Here is a 23,436-nt window from a genome sequence, read left to right as displayed (position 1 = left end):
CTGCTTATCATTTTTTGTTAAACAAAAGTTAACGTTTCAGGAAAGAAAGACTGGCCACTGAAGAATCATCCCAACACTAGTTGGAGAAGTAGCCCTGCCTTCTTTGAGTTTGTCACACTGCAAAGTTATCCTTCTGTACTGTCTGCTTAATCTATGACCCTTGGTAGGGTGCTGCCTTCTTTTCATGGTATCCTTTAATATTTCATTTACAGGGATAATATGTTAATTTGGGTGCTGATGAAAAAGTATTTCTTTTTACTTTTAATGATTCTGGTTTTCGGAATTTCAAGTCATGTAATTCAAAAGGATTGAATATTTTCTTCTAACTACTTTTTTTTTTGGTAAAAGTATTTAGAAGAAAAATGAACTCTACTTCTAATATTCTCAATTCTGGCCTTTATGGCTTATTTTCAAAGAATGATAAAGTGCTATATAATAGTGCTAAGATTTTAACATTTCTTTTGAGCATAACAATAACCATCAAGTACAACAATTCATTTTTTGATGAGCTTGAAATAAAATTTTTGAAAGTGATGTGTGTGATTTAGAAAGCAAACCTTCCAGATATTTTAAATTTGGAACTCTGGAATGAGGTAGCTAGGTATTATCCCTATCTTAATATGAAAGGTTAAGTGACTTGTACAAGATCCTGCCACTAGTTAAGTAGCAACACAGAAATTAAAATCTAAGCCCAGATCCCATATATATTTCACCTTCTTGAGGATAAATATTACAGAATATGGAATTTTTACTACATAACTTGTTACCTTTCTGCATGCAAAAGCCCTTTTTTTGTTGGCCGATGCACAAACATCAAATACAAATGTGTGTTTATTTTAATGTTATATCAGAGATGGTTTTCACAAGCTAGTGACAGAGAATTGGGTTTATTTTCCTTTATACTTTTAACTTTCATTCCTGTTGGAAAATAAGGCACATGCCCTCTTTTAAAAGCTGGCTACAAATGTAGGTAGCTGGAAGTAGTATTGAGCCTTTGCATGTTTCTTCTTAGTCTTTTTAGATTGCCAAAGAAGCTCTAATTATAGCTGCCAGAGAAGAATTTCAAATTTTAAATAAGCTCTCAGGAGTAGCAAGGGGTGGGGGGGCAGGTTGGGGAGTGGGAAAGGGAAACCCTGGGGTCAAACAGCAAATATTTGACTCAGCTAGCACTTCAGAATTATATGCATTGAAAAGTGTATGTTCTGATAATTTTCTGAAAAAATAAATTGTTGACAAACAAATGAAGGGAACATACACTGATTACAACTCTGCCTTCAAAGGGCTTGTCTAACATTTGTCCTTATACTGTGGACAAAACGTATACAGTGACAAAATAGTTTTGATAGGAAATACAATAAATATTATACAGGCTAAAAAATTAAAAATGCATGGAAAATGTGTTATGTTATTGAGCATGCAACAAAGCTTGCAAAGTAGAATGACAGAAGGGCCAGAATTATTTTTTATTATTTTAACATGATGTATTAAAACTACAACTTTGGAAGTAAGTATAACAAAAACAACAAAAAACATTAAAGAATATATCTGGCCAACCAAGGAGTGTTTCTTTAACTTCATTCTTACAGCTATTTCAATTTTTGGCAGAACACAAAAAACAAGATAGATCTGAGATACTTTCGTATTCTATTTACTCAGAAAGACCAGACTGTACTTTAATGACGAAGAGCAAACAAATGATCACTCCCTGGATTCAGAATTCTAATTTTTGCTCCATGATCAGTAATTTGAAGATGAAGAGCAAACACAGACTTAATCTTGACACCAAATTAATAGAAGGAAAAGAAACCTTTTTAATAGAAATTAAAACTTTACATTGTTTATCAAATAATACTGCTACAACTAATTCTAAATCAACTGGTATCTCTGATCTCATTTATAATCAAAGAATCCAATAAAGCAAAAGATATGTGGTACAATGAATAAGACCTTAACAAATGAGTTCAGTATTTGAGTAAAAGGTTGATATTTTGGGAAATAAAAGAATGCTTTCAAATTATTAAAATAGAATTTTAATTTTTACTTATGGATTTGAAGTCCATAAAATAATTCTGAAGATGATAGTATTAATTTTCATATTTCATTCCTAAATATCTTGTTACACTAATTCATCAAATATGATATGGTTCATTGTAAATGAATTGTTACTTATTCCATGACTTATGGATGGCGGGCTTGATCCCCGGTAGAGGGCATGTAGGAGGCAGCCAAGCGATGTTCTGCTCTCACATCAATGTTTTTCTCTCTCAAACTCAAGAAACTATTCTTCCAAAAAAAGGAAACTATCTGCTTAAATAAATTTGATACTTTTAAGAGAAAAAAAATGCATGTAGGAATCCATTAGTGCAGTGGTTCTCAACCTTCTGGCCCTTTAAATACAGTGTCTCATGTTGTGACCCAACCATAAAATTATTTTCGTTGCTACTTCATAACTGTAATGTTGCTACTGTTATGAATCGTAATGTAAATATCTGATATGCAGGATGGTCTTAGGCGAACCCTGTGAAAGGGTCGTTTGACCGCCAAAGGGGTCGCGACCCACAGGTTGAGAACCGCTGCATTAGTGCATATAAACATAGTTTGTATATGTACAAACATATTATCTTTTTTATATATATAAATAATGTTTCCATAAAATATTCAAGATGTAATACTGAATATATAGAATACAATCTAATCTATACCTGTAATATGTCAGCAGGGTCTTCTTTTGCAGATGCGACCAACGAAGTATGCCCAGCGACGATTCCTTCTGCCAGGAAATACTTGAAGAGCAAAGGAGAATAAGTATTATATTTATCCTCTTCTGTAAAAAAGAAAAAAATAATATAATCAGAATCCTACCGAATACCACGAACAAGCAGATGTTTTTATAATTTTTCTCTTTAAAACAATTATAGGAGGTGGGGCGATAATTATGTTTTCCTAAGGTACAGTTAGATAGGCTAAACAGCAGTTCTCAACCTGTGGGTCACGACCCCTTTGGCGGTGGAACGACCCTTTCACAGGGTTCGCCTAAGACCATCCTGCATATCAGATATTTACATAACAATTCATAACAGTAGCAACATTACAGTTATGAAGTAGCAACGAAAATAATTTTATGGTTGGGTCACAACATGAGACACTGTATTTAAAGGGCCAGAAGGTTGAGAACCACTGAGAGATACTCTTATTTTGAAGTAGATACTCTTAATAGAGTCTTCCTGACTTTTATAAAAATCATTCTCCATCTACTACACCACCTCCGCTAGCCACAAAATTTAGAGGGTTATGCATGTGAGATTTGCAAATTTGCTGCTCCTTTTGAAGGTATGCTTTTCCCAATCTGAGAGCAGAATTTTGTACTATAAAAAGCTAACGTCTATTGACTTGAGGTGTCAGAGAACAGAACTAAGGCTGAGGATTACAGAAAGTGTAAGCCCAAAATACGAGTATGTATTTTGTACAAATATTTGGCCATTGAGTAAACTTTGTGATCCCAATGACCAATCTTGTGTGACCAGGCTGAAAAAGCAACATTGAAGGGTACAAAAACTGAACAGAGATATTAACTGCTGCATAGTATACTAAAATGAATTAATAATTTAAGCCCAGGCAAGCTAACTACCTATTAAAGCAAAAAACTAGTAATCTTCAGAAGAACATAATAAAATTCAAAATCATTACAATGTTATTATTTACAATATACAGATTTCAACCAAAAATTACTGAATATGATCCAGACTAAGGAAAACACACTCCAAAGAAACTGATTCCAAATGGGCTCAAAAGTGGGATTTAAAAGAAAAAGACTTCAGCCCTGGCTGGTGTTCTTGGTGGTTAGAGCATCAGCCCGCACACCGAAAGGTTCGCAGGTTTGATTCTAGTCAAGGGCATGTACCTGGCCTCAGTCAGGGCACATGCAGGAGGCAACCAAATGATGTGTCTTTCTCACACTGACGTTTCTCTCACTCTCTTTCTTTTTCACTTCCCCCCCTCCCACTCTATAAAAAGCAATGGAAAAAATACCCTACAGTGAGGATTAACAACAACAAAAAAATACTTCAAAACAGCTATTATAAATATGTTCACAGAATTAAAGAAAAATGAATACAAAGTATTAAAAACATATGGTATGAAACAGCAATCAGACTACCAATCCCCAGAGGGAAAGTAGGGGAGGGTGGGGGTAAGGGGAAGAGATCAACCAAAGGACTTGTATGCGTGCATATAAGCCAAACCAATGGACATGGACAACAGGGGGATGAAAGCATGAGTGAGAGCGGGGGGAGGTTGGGGGTTAATGGGGGGGGGGAGGTTGAGGACACACTTGTAATACCTTAACCAATAAAGAAATTAAAGATTTAAAAATAAATAAATAAATAAAAATTCTAAACCTTAAAAACAAATAAAAAACAAACAAACATATGGTATCAATAAGTAAACAGAAAAAATCAACAGAGAAATGAAAACTATAAAAATGAAGTAGACAGAAAATTTATACCTTAAAATTATGGTTCTTTAAATAAAAAATTTACTTGGTGATCTCATGAGTAGATTAAAGATAGAAGAAAAAACAACACATGAAGGCAGATCAGCAGAAATTATGCAATCTGAAGAACACAGAAAATTGAACAGAACTCGAGACATGTGGAGCATGTGTTTAATTGGAGTCCTAGACACTGAGACAGAAAGAAGCAGAAACAATATTTAAAGAAGTGATGGCCAAAACTTCCCCAAGTTTGACGAAAATATTCAGTTACAGATCCAAGAAGCACAGGAAACCTTTACTAGGATAAATGCAAAGAAACCAAATCTAAAAACATCATAATTTTTGAAGCAGAAGGGGAAAATGGTATGATATACAGGGGTACAACAATACAATTAACAAATGATTTGTCATCAGAAACAATGAAGGCCAGAAGAAATGATAATTATATATTCAAAGAGTTGAAAAACAAATCCAACTTAACCAAAAGTTGTAAATTCACAAAATACATTAAAAAATTGAGGTCAGCCCTGGCCAGCTGGCTTGGGTTGAGCATCATCCCATACACCAAAAGACTGTGGGTTTGATTCCCAGTCAGGGAACATACCTAGGCTGCGGGTATGATTTCCAGTCAGAGCGCAAATGGGAGGCAGCCCAGCCATGTTTCTCTCACATTGATGTTTCTTTCTCTCTCTCTTTCTCCCTTCCTCTCTCTAAACATATTCTCAGGTGAGAATTAACAAAAAATTGAGGTGAAAACTGAGGCAATTCATCGACAGCTGACTTGTACTATAGATCATTAAAAGGTAAAGGAAAATGACACAACATGGTAACTTATATTTATAGGAAGGAAAAAAGAATACAAATTGATGGGAAATTATAAAACACTGCGATTGTGTATTATGTATTTATATACAGATATGTATGTACAGTACGTCCTCGGGTTACGTGGGAGATCCCTTCCTATGGCGAGATGTAACAAGATTTTTGCCCTAAGTCGGAACCCACCTACATAAGCACCTACGTCACTCACATGGAGCACATACACAGCAATAATGAAGTGAAACAGTAAAAAAAATTTAAAAGAAAGATAACAATTCCTGACCTTTACTTGTGGTAAATAAATAATAAAAAACACAAAGCACATATGTACAGACGTCGAAATGATGGAAATTTTTTTTTTTTTTTATAAATACTGTAAATGGAAGATGGCGAGGTAACCACAAAATGACATACGTCGGGTCCGACATAACCCGAGGACTGTCTGTATGTGGATAAATTATTTTTACTTTGAATTTCATAAAAAATACAACTGTTTAAAGGAAAATTGACGGAACTCAGAAAATGTAAATTATATTTGGCGATTTTATTATACACATCTTAGTAATTGACAGAACTGAAGGAAAAAAACGTTAAAAAAATAGAAAATCTGAACAACCTCATCAACCACCTTAATCTGATTGCATCATACAGTTCCAGAATACAATATACAAAAAGTTCTGAGGAGCAGCTAGCTAATTCCCTTAAACCCTCCCAGACCCAGATTAGATAACCGCATTTTTGGAAAAGCCTTTCTCAAGGCTGGATGAGATGATCACATGCTTCAGACAGCATCTTCTTAACTCCTATTATAGCCTTTAATACACATCATTGAAATTTCCCCACCAAGCTACAAGATCTTCATGGCAGAGAACACTTCCCTAGTATTGGGTATATCCCTAGTATTGGACACATAGTGTATATCTAGTAAATATTTGTAGAATTAATTAAGGGAAACAAACAACAAACAAAAATCTATCTTTGTCTTATAAATCAGCCAGATCTACTGTAGTTTGCTGAAAACACACCCTATCATAACACACACACACACACACACACACACACACACACACACACACTCACTCGATCTCCCTCTCTCTCTCTAATAGTTATCAACTATATTTTTTCATACTCCTTTGAGGCACAAAAAACTAACAGGAGGAACATCACCTATTTAGGGATTAGCAAAAAAACTATGCTCTTCAAGCTGAAAATTACCAATTTTGTGAAACAAATTTTGAAGTTGTATAATAAGCATTTAATTAATCTATTTAGTGAATCCCCTTAACACTGGGCAAGCAAAAATGATAATGATGTGACAGAACTGCCAAAAAGCAAATGTGGTTCTGGCCAGAATAAATAGTCTAATTCCTAGGTTGAGAGAGCTGATTGTCCTCATCTATTCTAGTAGTCAACCAGACTGACAATAATATATTTCACTTGGGTATTTACATAAACTAAAGTATCTTCAGAATGGTGTGAGCAGGATGGTCAAGGGACCTGAAAGCATGAGAAATGAGATATTTAGCTTGAAGAAAAAGAGACCTAAGGGATGCAAGGGAGCTGCCTTAAATATTTGACAGGCTGTCATATGGAAATGGAATTACACTTGTTCATTAGGCCCCCAAGGGTAGACTGAAGCCAGAGGATGGGAAGAAGGAGTATCAATTTTTCCTTATATCGAAGTCTAAATGAGCTGCTCCTATCATTTCACTGGGACTATGAAAGTCAACAATGACTTTCTAATTATCTATTTTCCTGACACTTTTAAATCTTTATCTTATTCCATTTGTTTATTGCAGGTATTGCTATGGACAATTTTCCCCAGTTAAGACACTTCTTGCTCTCAGTTTCACTATTTCTTTAGCCATTCTATATATATACAGTTTATATAGAGCTCTCAATTCTTTAGTATATAAATATGAAGTGTTTTTATTTATTCTTTCCAGTCACTACTTTCCACTATGCTATGAAAATCTTTTCTCATCTCTTAATGATACCTAGAGCTGATTCCTTGATTTTCTCACCGCCAATTTCAGTTATTAAAACTTGGAACAGTTGCCCTGGTTGGTGTGGCTCAGTTGGTTGGGCATCATCTGTGCACTGAAAGGTTGCCTGTTCAATTCCTGGTCAGGGCACATGCCTGGGTTTCAGGTTAAATCCCTGGTAGGGAGCCTGGAGGAGGCAGCTAAGCGATGTTTACATATGTATGCAAAGCTTACATACAAGATCTGCACAATAGCATTGTTAGTAATAGAAAAAAAGGAATTAACCTAAATGATTTAAATAAATTATAGCATATCCATACAATGAAATCCAATACTGTTAAGAATAAAGTATATCTATATGAATGCACAAGGACTCTTCTCTAAGATGTATTAAATGGAAAAGGCAAAGGTGCTAAATGCTCCCAAGTATATTTCTTACGTAGAAATATTTAAATGGGCTACCAGGGCAGTATTGTCTCTGGGTATGGGTAATGAGGAACTGCAAGAACAACTTATTTTTTTCTATATATCCTTTTGTATGTTATGTATTTATTTATTTATATAAAAACTGTAAGTTATTTTTTCCATAAAGTCCTTCAAGTATTTTTTATGTATAATAAAGATAAATTTTAAAATATGGGACAGATATCATCATTTCTAGAATTCTAGTATAGGTCATTCTAAATGTGGAATATTGTATTCCGTTCTGGATTCAGCTGAAGAGACAATGCTAGACTAGATGTGACAAGAAAAAAACCAGGATGAAAACCAAGATACATAAAAACTAATTTAACAAACTATGTCTATTTAGTTTGGATAAGATTTTAGATGTTAAAACAGTTATTTTCAAATATTTTAAGAGTGTCATGTGAAAGACTAGATAAATTCTGTATTATTAGTACAGAGGGCAAAACTAGGAACGAAAATCAGTTATAAGTAGATGGAGTAAACATTAAGAAAAGGAACTTTCTAATAAATCTTAGTATTTTCAACAACAAACACTGCTTTGTGAAGTAGTGAATTATTTTAACTAGATAATTGGTACTCAAATTGTGTTTGATATCTGTCAAGGATTATGGAAAAGTGATTGGTGGCTAGATGGGAGCTTTGATGTAACTGCCAAGGTTTATTTCATTTCCACAATTCTCCAATCTAAACTAAAAAAAGTAAGGGAAATGGTATTATGAATGTATATTTAAATAAGAACCATTGTACTTTTAAAGATAAACAAAAATATGATTTATCAGTTTGTTACTTTTCTTTCAATAAGAAGACAATAATGATAAAAATCTGAGACATATACAATGAACTTGTTAGCACATCAACTTCTTAATCACTCTGATAAACTCACTCTAACTATGAGATTCTCCAGAAAAATCAATTGGCATTAATTCTAGTCTTTTTTTAAAAAATGAAGGATAGTGCCCTGTGAACATTTCTAAGAGCTACATTATCAGATATACTTGCCTAATTTATTTCAAGTTCAGATCAAAGTTTAAATTAGAACTTAAGACAATTTCTCTTTAATATTCCTTAACTCCTGCAGAAAGTTAAATACTTACTAGTAATTTCAGAATAGGAAAACCTGTAAAATCATTACGCACAACAGAAAACTGATCAGAAAGCAGAAATATGTATGCTATACTAACCAATAAGAAGAACTGTTCCAACAGCCAAACCTCCACCTGGAAATAAAACAAAATGAAAAAAATTAATCTATGTCTTCACATTACTTTTAGCATAAAAGTTAGGCTTTACCAAGGACAGATTTCCAATAACTTTAAAATTGCTGTTGAAAACAACATTTTAATCACTTTTGCAATACTTTGCTTAAGGTGCTATTATGAAATAATTACATATTATGTGTAATTACACACTACACATTACAATTACTTTCGCAGTATACTGTACTATCCTCCATTCTCCTGACAGGGCCATGCAGCATTCAACATAACAGTGGTTAAGCATTTCAATAATGTTATATTTAGCACTTGTTAATAAATTAACTCAATAGCCAAGACCTAAATGTGCACACTTAACTACTGAAGAAAAGAAATTCCACCTAAATCTTTATCTTCATATTTAATGGGCCTTGTAGAAAAAATCCTGATAATTAAAACGGATTCTTTTTTCATTATGAATAACATACACAAAGTCTGAACATGCTCTAAATATATTTAGAATTTAAAATAAACATATTTGTCATTTCAAACAAAAATGTCACAATCACAAAATAAAATTTCATTATAACTAGAAAATGTTCTTTTAAGTATCTGAATTGGGATAATATGATGATGAACATATAACTCAAATAAGATTCATAAAAAATCAATTTAAAATCAAGTTTTAGGAAACTAGAACTACACTAAAAAGATACAACATTCAACTGCTATTTTATTATCAAAACATTTGTAAAGTATTACTTGTAATTAATGTTACAAACACAAGGTTACTTAAAAATAAAAATATGGCATGTACTTAAAGTATAATTTAAAAAGAAACTACTCAGGGGTTGGGGGAGGTAGAATAGGGTATCCTCTATAATAAAAGGCTAATACGCAAATCGACCAAATGGTGGAACAAATGTCATGCACCAGCCTCTAGTAGGGAGGATAAATTGTGACGGAAGGAGACTTGACTTGGGGTGGGGAACACACGATAGAATATATAGATGACGTACACCTAAAGCCTATATCATTTTTTAAACCAATGCCACCCCAATAAATTTGATAAAAAAGTAAAAAGCAAGGAAACAAAAAAATGTGTTTTGGGGTCACCCAAACCTAACTCATTTTCTACTAATCCCTTGCTTCCTGTCTTGGACAGATAATGCAGCTATTGATGCCTCTGTGTTCTGATCTGCAAAATGGGCTTATAAATGTAAATTATACATCAATAATTTGCATACTTTGTAGTATGCAAAATGGGCTTATCATACTACATGCCTGGCAAGGAGTGTTAAGGAAGCTCATGGCTGAGGAGAGCCAGGATAATATTAAAACTTCAATTGTTGGAGACCACACTGGTCCCCAGATCTGAGGCACCCAGCTATGGGGCCTGCCAGAGAGCCCACCAGGGCACCTAGCAGGCAAACATGTCTGAACAGTCTTCAAATGTATACAGATGCTGTTGTAATAAATGGAATACAAACTCTAAAAAAAAAAATACTCAACGTTGTTGGACAATTGAACACAATGTAATTAGAATGCTTTAGGGTTAAACAATAGAACACTAATTAAGAACTTCCCCCAAAAGTCTTGTAGTGGCAAATGTTTTATAGAAAAACTTAGTATGAAAAGTTCCTTTGCTAGAGTTTATTTTTTGCTTCGTGAGTAGCATAAATGTTGTTTTCAAAGAATTAAAATTTGGTAACATACAACATTTGGCGATTTTATGATTATAAGCAGAACATTCAAAATTGATAGAGAAAACAATAAAAAATAAAAAACAAGAAAAAACTTATATATTGTTGTTAAGTGGATTTGTTATAGAACTAAATATTTTAATTTCACATTTAGATAAGTTCCTTCATTATAGCATTTAAAGCTGTACATAGGACAACTTCAAATGTTCTTCAAACCAAAAGCTTAAAACACAAACTGAAAATTATGTGAAGATAGGAGCCATAAAAGATTAGAGCAAAAAAGGTTTTCTTTGGGCAAGATTAGGATAAATGTTTTATGTACAGTTTGTGCCACATATAAACCATATAGACCATTTTTAAATCCATTTTGAACATTTAAATTACACTTTCCAACTCCTTATTTCCCTACTTTCCCTTGCATGCAAAAATAAACATTTAATTTCCTAATCACCAATTTATCTGCAAAATGGGCTTATCATGCTACATGCCTGGCAAGATGAAATATAAGCACATAAAACTCTGCAGTGGGCTAGTCTTAAGTGGGTACTATAAAAAGGTAGTTGCCTTTCTTTCCTTAACCGAAATCTTACAGGAAGGATTTAAATTTATCTCAACTTTCCTGGGTCTACATTCATGTCTTCTCAAGTTAGGAATTTATATAAAGCTTCCAGGCTTCATGTAAAGGAATACTTAGAGAAATAAAGATACTTTGTGAATGCTATTCACAGTGGGATGATAAGAACAGATCAAGGAATAGTTTCCCAATTAAATGAAGTGATACGTAGCTCAGGTGTCTGGCCCAGAGAGGTACTCGTAAGAGCTACCCTTGCCATTCTGGCTATTATTTTCTGATTAGAACAAACCACTGAAAATGTTCTTGCTTTATAAAAGATGATCACCATAACAGTGAATGACTATACTACAGAGGTAATTTTCTGTAAGAATGATACAAGCTACTGTTCCTGATAATTCAGAAAACACCACTCATTTAAAAATCTCATGTACATTAAAATTCTAATCTTTGGAAAGTTCAACATTACGTAAAACACTATAAAATGGGGACATTTCAATGACTTTTATCAACCAAATATCCCACCAAGATTTCTCTTACAAAATTTTGCTATTTTCTCTATTATGTAAATTAACTACTCAAATCTCTATTATGTAAATTAACTACTCAAATTAGTATTGGCTCTAATAATGGTTGGTCATTTTGATAGATTCATCTTATTAACTACTTTTAAGTCAATCTTTTATTCTATGCATATGATGTACTTATACACACATATATACACACACACACATAGCAGTTCCTCTAGTCTTCCAAATTTTAGTGTGACAGACCTCAAATTTTCCCCAAATATCTATGTATAAGGTATTTTGATATACCTCACTTGATATGCTGAAGTTCTAGCTGTATTTTAAACTAGAGTTTTTAAAAATATTTTTATTGGTTCCAAAGAAGGGAGAAGGAAAGATAGAAACATCAATGATGAGAGAGAATCATTGATTGGCTGCCTCCTGCATACCCCTCCCTGGGGATCAAGCCCACCCTGACCGGGAATCGAACTGAGAACTCCTGGTTCATAGGTCAATGCTCAACCACTGAGCCACCGCAGCCAGCCAAAACTAGAGTAAGTTCGAATAAGTTTGTAGTTATGTCACCTGCAAAAATTTGAAAGCCTAACAACCAACCACAAGAGTATATTTTGACAATATATTCAACCAAAGCTAGCTTTTAATATATCTTTAAAATCAGTAATCCCTAAAACGTTTGACAGGTAAGTAAGCAATTATAATATCTTTATTAAACATACAATGAAGTAAAATGGTCTTCTTTAATTGTATCTTATAGAAATATGGAGACACTTTCTAAGTCTGTAGGCAAATAACACTTGGTTTTACTTCTAGACCTTCTTAAGAAATATATTTATCTCCAGCTTACTAAAAACACAGGCAGTAAAAATCATACCCACATTTAAGATTACATGAGTTTACAAGCATATTGTAATGTATTAATTTCATCAAGATTTTATATTTAAAAATGACACAGCATTTTGTCTTAAAACTAGAAAAAAATCTAATGCTTTAGAAAACATTAAAGAAAATTTAAGATCTTGTGATTAAGTGCCAATATTTTCCTATCTTATGATTTTTTAAATATGAGGTAAAGGATTTTTTAAAATTTGTATGAAGTTAGAAAATTATATCGATATTATTTTAAAGAAAGAATATTCAATCCCCACACTTCCCAAAACAAATCTTTAATTAAGCTATAAATTGTGGGTAAATAACGTCAAAGTAATATATTAGAATATGAAGGCCCAGCAATGATTCCTTATTTTACAACAAGGGTATCTCCCTTTTCAAAGTTAAGAGAAAATAAAAGGGAAAGGAAAAACACTTAGAAAAAGTAACAGTGAACTAAACAAGTCCTTTTAAGTGTTCTCTATAAAAGAATAGTTTTGCTTAAAAGAATAGAAAGACATTTTAGAGAAAACGTAATGTTAAAAACAAGTACATATCCTTTCCTTAGTTCATAGCAATATCCTTAAATATTTAATGTCATACCTCAAATTAAACTGTAGTTATTTCATTAATAAATCTACCTTTTCTTCTCTCTCTAGGAGTATAAGACATCCTGACAACTCTTAATTATAATAATTATTGACTGGGCAAATATAGGAATCAAATACAAAAAGCTATGAAGTGACAATGGTTATATAGATTAAATCACATGAAACAATTTTACATAAAAAAAGGAACAGGCTACAGCTTTTAGTTCTAAAATATCATAACCAGGATTATTTTATTGAGTCCAAACTCAATGAACATCTCCTACAGTCTCTAGACTGATATAGTGAAGCAAAGGAAATAAGCCCACTAGTATTTATTTTTTGACATCAGTGTTGAAAATGGCAGCTATATCGAACTTCTTTGGAATACTCTTCCTGGATTATTATTTACCCCAAATTCTTATCTGCCATTCACCCGACAATAAAAATTCAGTAAGTCCTAAACAGCAAAGAAGTTAACCCAGTCAAGCCTGAAGTCACCTTTTCTTTAAGTATCTTTTTGAAGGATGAGGCTGGGGAATAATTCCTACAGACTCAATGATACGGCCCTAAAATGGACTACACCTTATATGCAAGATAAAAGAAATTCTGCCAGAATCTTTTACCCACTATAACCTCTCTTTGGAAGTTCTGGAAAAGAAAAATGGAATATTTACATGTAGTATCATCAAATAACAACATAAATTTCCTGAAAGGGCAGGGTTGAGAACCTGGATTAGGAAATCTCAGAACCTGAAAAATTTAAATGTAGCCCACTTGGGAAATGTCTATCAGTATCTAACAATAAAATTCAGTTGACAGAACAAAAATATTTAATATGATTAGATCATGTTTAGAAGATCCATATATAGGAAATTCTCAAATTTATGAAACACTTTGCTCTTGGAGTAGTAAGAATAGAAATTTGAGAATATTATTTAATTAGCTTGTATGATGACTTTTAAGTATATTTTGCATCTCTGCTTAAAATTACAATGATGTCACAGTGGCAACAGTAAAATATCGCTGTATTGTATGGCAATAACAATATGGTATTTACTTGTTACCCAGTAATTACTGAATTTATTTAGGCAACAATATAATGTCACAGTATAGTTTCATCATCCTGATATACCATCCTATCATTACATTTTGTCACAATATGGTCATATTACGCTTGTCAGAATCCCAGTCAAATAACATGTGAGTAACAACATAATCTGAATTGCTTATACCTATGTATATACACATTAGCAGCCAAATGTTTCACTTTCAAATAATGTTTTAATGAAAAACAAATGTAACGGGTTTGCTCCACAGGGCCATACAAAATAGAACATGAAAATACAAAAATGGCATTAAGAAGTTAACAACTAAAATACTTCTGCACATATTATTATTCCAAATGTAGTAATTCCTATAACAACTTCTTCCCCTCCTTTGTACATTGAGAGTTAACTATACACACGTAAAAAATATTTCAAAATCTCTAAAAACTGATACTCATTGCAATCATCTTAATGAACACTAATTTTTAGCATAAGCTTGTTACAGTCAAATACTAGAGTCCCTATCCTCAAGCATACCTGGGAAATTTTGAAATTAGAGTTCAAGTTTATATCACTGTAGAAACACATGAGGAAGTTGCTTTGAGTTACCTTTTTGGTGGGGTGCTTCCAGGGACTATAGTTAAATCACTAGTCTCAGGTTCAATAAATGGTTAAAATCATTTGAAAAGAGTTCTCAAAAATTTGAAACAGCTGTAGCATTTGCAGAGCACTAAATCTGGAGCCTAAAAATCAGCCCAGGCTGTCAATGGTTTTGTGGCTGTTCATGTAACTTAATTTCTGAGTCTGTTTTTTGAGCTCCATCTTACATGTTTCATAAATTCTTGTCCAGGTTTTTGCTGTTTTTTTCTACACATTATTTTATTTTTCAATCAAGAACTTATTGAGAATCTACTAAGTGACAGGAACTGTGCTAGGCACATTTTGTTACTCTAATTAGGAACTGAAGAATATAACGTCAGAAATGTGACCTTTTTGTTTGGAGAGTTTCAGGATCCAGTGAGTAAAATTACTTATCTCAATTGAATATATAATCACGTATAATACATATTACATATATTTAAACACTTGGTGTAATCCTATATTTGAACTTCAATTTGAAAACAGCTTCCAAGTTTTAAGTTCAAATATAGGATCACACCCAAGTAAGGTTGCAAGGGTTAAAAAAAAAAAGTGAGATAAATACTTGCCAACGAGATATTCTGAATAATTTTTGTTTGTAGTACCATGCAATTTAGGAAGGCAATAGACTTGAAAGAATTAAGTGAAAAATACTTAGACTTATGTAGAAATAACCAAGATCCAGTTAAGGACATGAAATAACAGAGGCAAAAAAAAACCCAACCATATTCTTTCTCACTGGTTGCTTGCCTTGTCACTTTCCTTTGCATTAAACTTTGCAGGGTGGGGCTGGGGGCTAGGGGTGGAGGGATTACAGAGGGAAAAATGTCGAGTGAAGTACAAGAACAAGCAATGGCATTTCTAGAATTTTATGAAAGTGTACAAGATTTAACTGGCACATATCACACACTATTAAGAAGTCATGAGATACAAACATACATCTTTTTGAATGAAGCAGCATTCAGATAGGAATTAACTAATTCACAACCTTTATTAACATAGGAGTTCTGTCCTACCAACCTAATCTGGTCAATCCTTTCAGTGTAACAGTTACAAAACAAGCATATTCATAGCAGGCTTGTCATGAAAGAAAGGCTCCAGAGATTATACAGGGACGCCTAGGAACTGCCCTTCTTTCACTCGTTAAAATGAGTTAATAGAGAAAAAAATCGAACAGAAACATAAGTGTATTTAACGCAGCAGATACGCGTGTAACTACTTGGGATCTACATAAACCTTTAATCCATTCTTTTCAAGCCAACGTGGTTTGTTTAAAGATTCAGAACCGGAGATGAGCAGCCTGGCGGTGGAAGACAGGAAGTTACTTTTTCTTTTTTTCCCCCAATATCTTCCAATGAAGCCCATCTCTCACAGTGATACCAACTTTTGCAGGTTAATCCAAACCACGAACTACCTGGGGGTGGCAGAGACCTGGAGGGGGTTCTAGAGAGGACGGCCGCACCGTCTCCAAACGTAACTCCCCTTGACCGAGGTAACAGCACGAAGGGATCCGGTCGCAAACTAGAAAAAGGCTGCTGGGCAGGAACCGAGTGACAGTGGGAGCACCAGCACCGGTCTGGTTAACAGCATTTCCAAGTCTCCATGCAACCCCTCCTCCCTCCACTCTCTCAGACCAGGCCATCTCTCCACGTCCGAAGGCGGGGGGGCCACACAGACACGTGGGGTCAGGCGAGCTCCCCCAGCAAGTCCCCTCCCTTGCTTTCCCTCTGTCGAGCCTAGATCTCCGTTCTGAACCGACCTAAGAGCTGGTCCAGGGCTGGGAGCCCGGTTGATACCAGCAGCTGTCCGTTCCGCACCGACGGCCGTGTGCCTGCGATGGACACCAGTCGACAGCCGCCGCTCTCGGTGCCGCTGGCTCTCGGACCCCTTCTCTGGAAACTGGTGACGTTGTGTTTGCTGGCTGCCGCCGCCACAGACCCAGGACTCCAGGCGCCGGGGCCGCTGGTTCCCTCTGCCGCCATCTTGGCGCTTCCCGCGTAGACCCAATAGGAACTCTGGGAACTCCCGTAGCCGGCCTGTCAGCGCCAGCCCCCAACTCCCGCCCCCTTACGGCTCTCGTAGCCAATAGAACTGAGAGTTCCGTCTTAAGTCAACCAATAGCAAGGCGTCTTGCTGAAAAGTGCTCTCTGCGTGAGGACGGCGGACTTGTGCGGGACCCAGGTGAGAAAGGCCCCCCTGAGCCCTGGGTGAGAGCCTTCCGGGGTTCTTTGGGGCAAGAGGTGGGTAATATACAACTTTGCTCTCGTTTTGAGTGTCTTCATGCACGTTTAATTACAGAAGCGATCGGTGGAGCGAAATATCAAGCAACTGCCAGTAGGACTTTTCACCTAGGCTTGTCTGTGAAGAGGAAAGATACATTTCCCCGCCCCTTTCTCTTCTGATATCTGATTGAAAATTCATCGTCTTCACCTGAAGTCACTAATTTTTTTTAAATGGTTGTGTTATACTGAAGGAATCGGAACTCACCTTAATGAGTTGCTTGCTGAGCATCTGAGCTCAGTTTGTCAGTGGCAGGTGGGTTGGGTTTAGACCTTAGAGTGAAAACTCTTGAGCTTGGAGCCGCTTTGGTTTCCCTCTGATTCTAAGAGCAAATGACAAAATGTACTTCTCTGGCACGTCCCCGTGACAAGCTTTCGTTAATTTTAATTAATGCTTCTGAAAGTCCCTTTCCATAAGTGGTGTGAATGACAAGTGTTACTCTGACAACCTTGTTCACACATTTAATTGTCGTTTGCTGTTAAGGCACCTTCAAATAACAAACTACTTGAGGTATTCTTCCAAAAAAAAAAACTGGTAAGAATGAAATGTGTATGTACTTTATTTTCCTAGTGATTTGTGAACTTTGAAATGAGAGCTTTCTTTTCTTATTAGAATAGGAATTTTATGTGCAGGGGGAAAATGTAATTTAGAGCTGTGTCTTTCGATTTAAAATTTTTCTTAAAACTGAGCGTGTGTGTGTGTGTGTGTGTGTGTGGTGGGTAAGTGATTTTTAAAAGCATTCATGATTGACAAGTTTAAACTATAAAAAGACTCCCAAATCATGCCTGTACTACAAAGTTATGACTGGTTTTGACAGTGATGTATGCTACTTTTAAAATACAACCAAACCTCATGGCAGTTCTTGCCATTGAATTGTTTTAAATCTCAATGACCCGTTAAAACTCTTTGGCAGGTTCTGTTTGATACATCAAAATTAGTTTGCTAAGTAGTGACTGGAGTTTTTCATTTGGGGAGGTCTTTCATTTTCTGGATTTTTTTTTTTTTTTTAAGAAAAATGTTCAGGAAAAAAACAAACTCATGTTGCCATTCAACGATATCATCTGGAAAGTTTGATGAGGTTTAGATGTTTTTATTTTGGATCTTTTGCCAGTATATATCTAAATCATTCAGTAAATAGCTGTTAAGTGCTTACTCTTTGCTTAGACCTAATCTTGTCATTTTTAGGCCTACAGAAATAAAAATGTTCTTATGTGAGGGGAGAAAAGATTAACATTAGAAAACAGAACAGCACTTGAATACATTGAGCAATATGTACAAATTTTGTCCTGTAGTAACTACTAAGAAGAGCAAAACAAAAAGTGTCAAAGCATTTTAATATCAAATAGAAACATCTTGGATATTTTTGTTGCTCTTAAATACTGATTTTTTACATTTTATTTTTCCTATTCCCTTGTCTCCTACTCTGTTTACCCTTTGGTTTTCTAAGGATGATGATGTGATGCTTTATTTGCCTTATTACTAGAACTGAAGAATTGTTTTCAACTTTTATAATTTGGGAAACATGACATATGCACCCAAGGAATTTCTAAAGTTAGGCTGTATCTTTGGAATAGTATAAAATTATCAGAGGATAATTTAATTTGTCTTGATTTTTTTTACAAAGACAAAACTTTCGCTCTCAAAGCAAATAATCACAGATATTTGAATTTACCAGTATATAGAGTTGAATATAAGGCATTGGATTAAATACAGTGTATTTTTAGAAGCGAAGAGATAAAAAGGTATATGTTTAGGTGTGCTGTTAATGATGAATAATAATTAATTAATTAATTTCCAGGTAATGAGCTAAGTACACAGGTTACAGGAAAAAGAATACTTAGTCTCTGCCTTCCTTGAGTGCACAGTTGAGGGACATAGGTGGATAAATAGAATACTAAAGTATGCTATATAATTTCTATTGGAGGACAAATGTATGATACCTAACTTGTACTGAGAAGGGCCTTGGAAAGTTTCCCCTGATGAGAAAGCTTAACCTGAGTTTTAAAGAATGTGTAGGTGATATAATCATTATAGAGAATGGAAGCCATTGCAGAGAATAGTAAGACGGCTCCTTCAGTAAATCTGTTCTCATTGCTTCTGTGTAAGTAGTTCTCATGGTTTATGCATAGTATGAATAGAAGGGGAGATTGGAGAAGGTCTAATTGGTTTTCTTAAGGTAGTAGATTTTTTTCCTTTAGGGATAATAGGAAATGGGAAATCATTGAAAACTTTTAAGGAAAGGATGACAGTGATTATATTTGATCATTATGTTTCGGCTAAACATGCTAGAAGAAAATGGATTGTCTAAAAGTGTGACTGGAATAAAGAGAATGGAGTGAATTAAGATATTACTATAAGGGGTAGAATTGATATGATCAAGGAAGGTTGTTGACAGGAGGAACCAAAGATGATTAACAGGTTTCTGCCTTGAACAGCTTTGTGGGTGATCCTATCTAATAAAGAGGGAATATGTTAATTGACCCTCACACCATCACAAAGATGGCAGCACCCACAGCCAATAAGGAGGGAATATGCTAATTGACTGCCACACCCTCAAGATGGCTGTTCACACAGCCACAAGATGGCTGGCAGGGGAGGGCAGTTAGGAGTGACCAGGCCTGCAGGGGAGAGCAGTTGGGGGATGACCACACCTGTAGGGGAGGGCAGTTAGGGGACTGGGCCAGCAGGGGAGGGCAGTTGGGGGTGACCGGGCTGGCAGGGGGAGGGCAGTTGGGGGTGACCAGGCCAGCAGGGGAGGGCAGTTGGGGGCGACCAGGCCTGTAGGGGACGGCAGTTAGGGAATGGGCCGGCAGGGGAGGGCAGTTGGGGGCAATTGGGCTGGCAGGGGAGCAATTAGGCGTCCATCAGGCTGGCAGGGGAGTGGTAGGGGGTGATCAGGTTGGCAGGCAGAAGCAGTTAGGGGCAATCAGATAGGCAGGCAGGCGAGCAGTTGGGGAGCCAGCAGTCCCGGATGGTGAGAGGAATGTCCAACTGCTGGTTTAGGCCCTGATCCCATAGGGATCGAATTTTGTGCACCGGGCCTCTAGTAGAGGATAAAGGATAAAGGAGAGACAGCAGAATTTTGTAGTTATGTTGGTTATTTTAGGGAATGGGAGATCATAAAATGAGTATTTTTAAAAAATGTATATAATTGGAGGAACCTATGGAGTATTCAAGTGGAAATATCCAATGCACAGTGGATTATGTGAAAGAGGGAACTCTAGATGAAACATAGATTTGAAGTTAATTAGCATATGATGGAAGTTTACCCCAGGAAATGTAATTTTAGAATCAGAAGAAAAAAGAACTAAGAATAAACTTTGGGGAACATAAGTATTTACAAGCTGGGCAGAGGAACAGAAAACAAAATAAGAATTGGAAAGTGATTATTTGATTTAGTAATAATGGTTTATTTTGTTAAACTGAAAAGTCAAATAATTGTATTTAGAATTAAATGGCAAGTGAAGTTGAATATTCCATAAAAATAGACCACTTTACATTTTAGAAAAATTTGTTCTGGAGTGGTGGGAGGGGATAGAAAGAGATGACAAAAAAATCAAGGGAGGAGTTTTGTTGTTTAAGAGGCACTGTAAAACAACTTTAGACAATTGATAAAAGGACTTGAATGAGGTAGAAGGAATGGAATTGGAGCACAGGAGAGGGATTAGTGTTTGAAAGAAGGGACAATTCAATGGCTAGAGGGTATTAAAAAAGTAAGGCTCTTGCTTTCTGCCATTAAATCTTGAAGTCCTTAGGACCATTTTATCTTTTTACCATGTTCTTTATTACCTTCATCCACTCCCAGGACCTCAGTTACAATTTATATACCAATGTCTAACATTTATAGTACAGATTGCTTCTCTGACCTCCAGAATCATAAATTCATATATTTACCTATTTTTTAAAAGTCTTAATGGAACCTTAACCTCACAATACCCCAGACTGAACTTCCTCTAGTGCAGGGGTGGGGAATGTTGGGCCCAAGAGCTGTATAAGGCCTGCAAAATCATTTGGTCTGGCTCTGCCAAGGCATTAGGGGTAGTTAATTAAATGTTTGACCAAATATATTAGGGTAATTTTTAAATTGATAATTTTGTATGGCCTAAGAATGATGTTATAAATACCCAAATGGCCCTGGGCAGAAAAAAGGTTCCCTATTCTCGCTCTAATGTTTTGTATCTTATTAAATGATAAGACAATTTGTAGAGTTAGTTGCCTAAGCAATGGAACTTCACTCAATTCCTATTTCAAGTTGCATTTTGCCATATGCAGTCCATTACCAAGACCTGTGAATTTACCTCTTAATAGCTCTCTGATCTATTCTAGGGCATTTAGCCCTTCTTTGGTTCTCTTGTAGTACATTCTCCATTCAAGAGCCATCCCGACCTTTTCAATAGAAATATGATCATATAATATAATCATATAATATAAAACAAAACTTCTTAAGGACCTGCATGTAGTTCCTTCTACCTACTTCTGTAGGCACATCACTCTATAAATTCCCTTATTTTCTAAATTCTGTTATTTATTCTTCTGTACTCACCATATTCAGTAAAGCCATCTTATCATCCTATCAAAATAAAATCAGCTCCAGTATACTAACAATGAACAAATAAAATTGGAAATTAAAAAAATGCAATTGACATTAGTATAAAAAAAAGAAATACTTAGGCATAAATCTAAAAAAATGCATACAAGGTCTATATGAGGAAAACTACAAAACTCTGATGAGCAAAATGGAAGAACTAAGTAAATGGAAACATTCAATTTTCATGGGTAGGAGATCAATATTGTCAAAATATCAATTCTTTCCAACATGATCTATAGATTCAATGCAATTCCAATAAAAATTCCATCAAGTTACTTTACAGATATAAGCTGATTGAGGCAAAAGACCCAGAATAGCCAACACAATGAAGAAGAAAATCAAAGTTGAAGGACCACTGTTACCAAACTTCAAGATTACTATAAAGCTATAGTAATCAAAACAATATAGTATGGACAAAAGAATAGACAGATTTGTGGAACAGAATAGCCCAGAAATACACTCAACTATAGTCTACTGACCTTTGATAAAATAGCAAAAGCAATACCAAAGATAGTCTTTTCAACGAATTGTGCTGGAACACATAGGCATACACATCCCCCCCTCCCCGCCCCCACCAAAAGAATCTAGACATAGACTTTATTACACCTTTCACAAAAATTAACTCAGTGGCTTTTCCCATTGTGTCAGTGCAGATAAAGCATGTAACAGATATTGTGGAGGCTTACTACAGAGTCTCATGATACTCTGGTAGCATGATTGAATGAATGAATGCCATGGTTATGCCTGCACAGAGGGAATTGGTGGACACCACATAATTCCTTTTTGTTTCCTATCAGTATACTAGTACTCATGAAGGGAAATCTTAGTCCTGAGTTCCAGGATTATAGATTTGTTTTACCTGTTTTGTACTTTATATATATGAAGCAATACACTTTTTATTCTTATCTTTGACTTTTTTTGCTCAACATTCTATTTGTGAAGCAGTAAAGAGAAGAAAGATAGATTTGGCAGAAATGAGGAAGTATTGGAAAAGTGCAATGTACAGTAGCAAAGGCAAGAAACAGGATAAGAGGAAGACTTTAAGGAGAGCAAAGGATAAGAAAAAATGTCATGAATAGCTTAATGATAAAGGATAGAAGACTAAGATATGAGAGTTTCTTTCAGCTTCAGTCAAATTAATGATAATTATTAGAGAGTCACTGTAGTCTTGATATGCACTCAAGATTCTCATATCATTTTGCCAGAAGAAAATAGTAGGAAACTTGTTACATATTCATTAACATATTAATATGTGATATTGTATATTCTATGTAATTGTATATTTTAAGATGAGTATTCATATGCTGTTATCTTCTTTTAATGACAAAAATTTAGTTTTCAGTGTAGACTCAAATGTCACATGTAAACACATATAGAGCAAACTTTTAACATTTCAAATAAAAATGATAAAACTTTTTCTCTTAATCATAAGAATTGTAATGGAGTTATTATGGTTGAATATGAGGCAGGTTTTGACATCCAAGACAGTATCAACCATAATATATTTTACCTTTGTCATATTATAGCTTGTCACAGAGTTTTTCAACAATATCGTATACATTCTTCATATCGAGTAAATATCTGTTTAATTAGTCTTAGCACATCAGCATTACAAACTACTTCTCTGCTGCCTTTTCATGCTTAAAATTAACTTTAGATATTCAT

The 23,436-nt window shown here is 34.9% G+C and overlaps 2 protein-coding genes across 10 annotated transcripts in view; one reads left to right on the top strand and one right to left on the bottom strand.

Moving 5' to 3' along the window:
- Window positions 1-16,914, bottom strand: part of ELP4 (elongator acetyltransferase complex subunit 4) — a 165,249-nt gene extending 148,335 nt beyond the window's left edge. Inside the window, exons 1-3 of one of the 2 annotated variants that reach the window (XM_006091609.3) lie at window positions 16,663-16,914; window positions 8,946-8,981; window positions 2,703-2,824 (exon numbers count right to left, since the gene is read on the bottom strand). In XM_006091609.3, the coding sequence (XP_006091671.1) occupies window positions 2,703-2,824; window positions 8,946-8,981; window positions 16,663-16,885 (381 nt within the window). In that variant the 5' untranslated portion in view covers window positions 16,886-16,914. The remainder of the gene's footprint in view (window positions 1-2,702; window positions 2,825-8,945; window positions 8,982-16,662) is intronic. The other variant, XM_023756380.1, reaches the window with a different exon arrangement.
- IMMP1L (inner mitochondrial membrane peptidase subunit 1) overlaps window positions 16,905-23,436 on the top strand; it is a 39,248-nt gene continuing 32,716 nt past the window's right edge. For 4 of the 8 annotated variants that reach the window (XM_006091612.3, XM_006091611.3, XM_023756381.1 and 1 more), the window contains exon 1: window positions 16,905-17,143. The gene's annotated coding sequence lies outside the window, so the exon portion shown is untranslated. Of the gene's footprint in view, window positions 17,144-17,201; window positions 17,439-17,466; window positions 17,718-23,436 lie in introns of those variants that run through there. The other 4 variants (XM_023756384.1, XM_006091613.3, XM_006091615.3 and 1 more) reach the window with 3 other exon arrangements.

Source organism: Myotis lucifugus, unplaced genomic scaffold (genome assembly GCF_000147115.1).
Source record: "Myotis lucifugus unplaced genomic scaffold, Myoluc2.0 scaffold_92, whole genome shotgun sequence".
NCBI classification, from domain to species: Eukaryota; Metazoa; Chordata; class Mammalia; order Chiroptera; family Vespertilionidae; genus Myotis; species Myotis lucifugus.
Note: the sequence above shows the minus strand (reverse complement) of the source record. Positions and strands in the feature narration are given on the sequence as shown.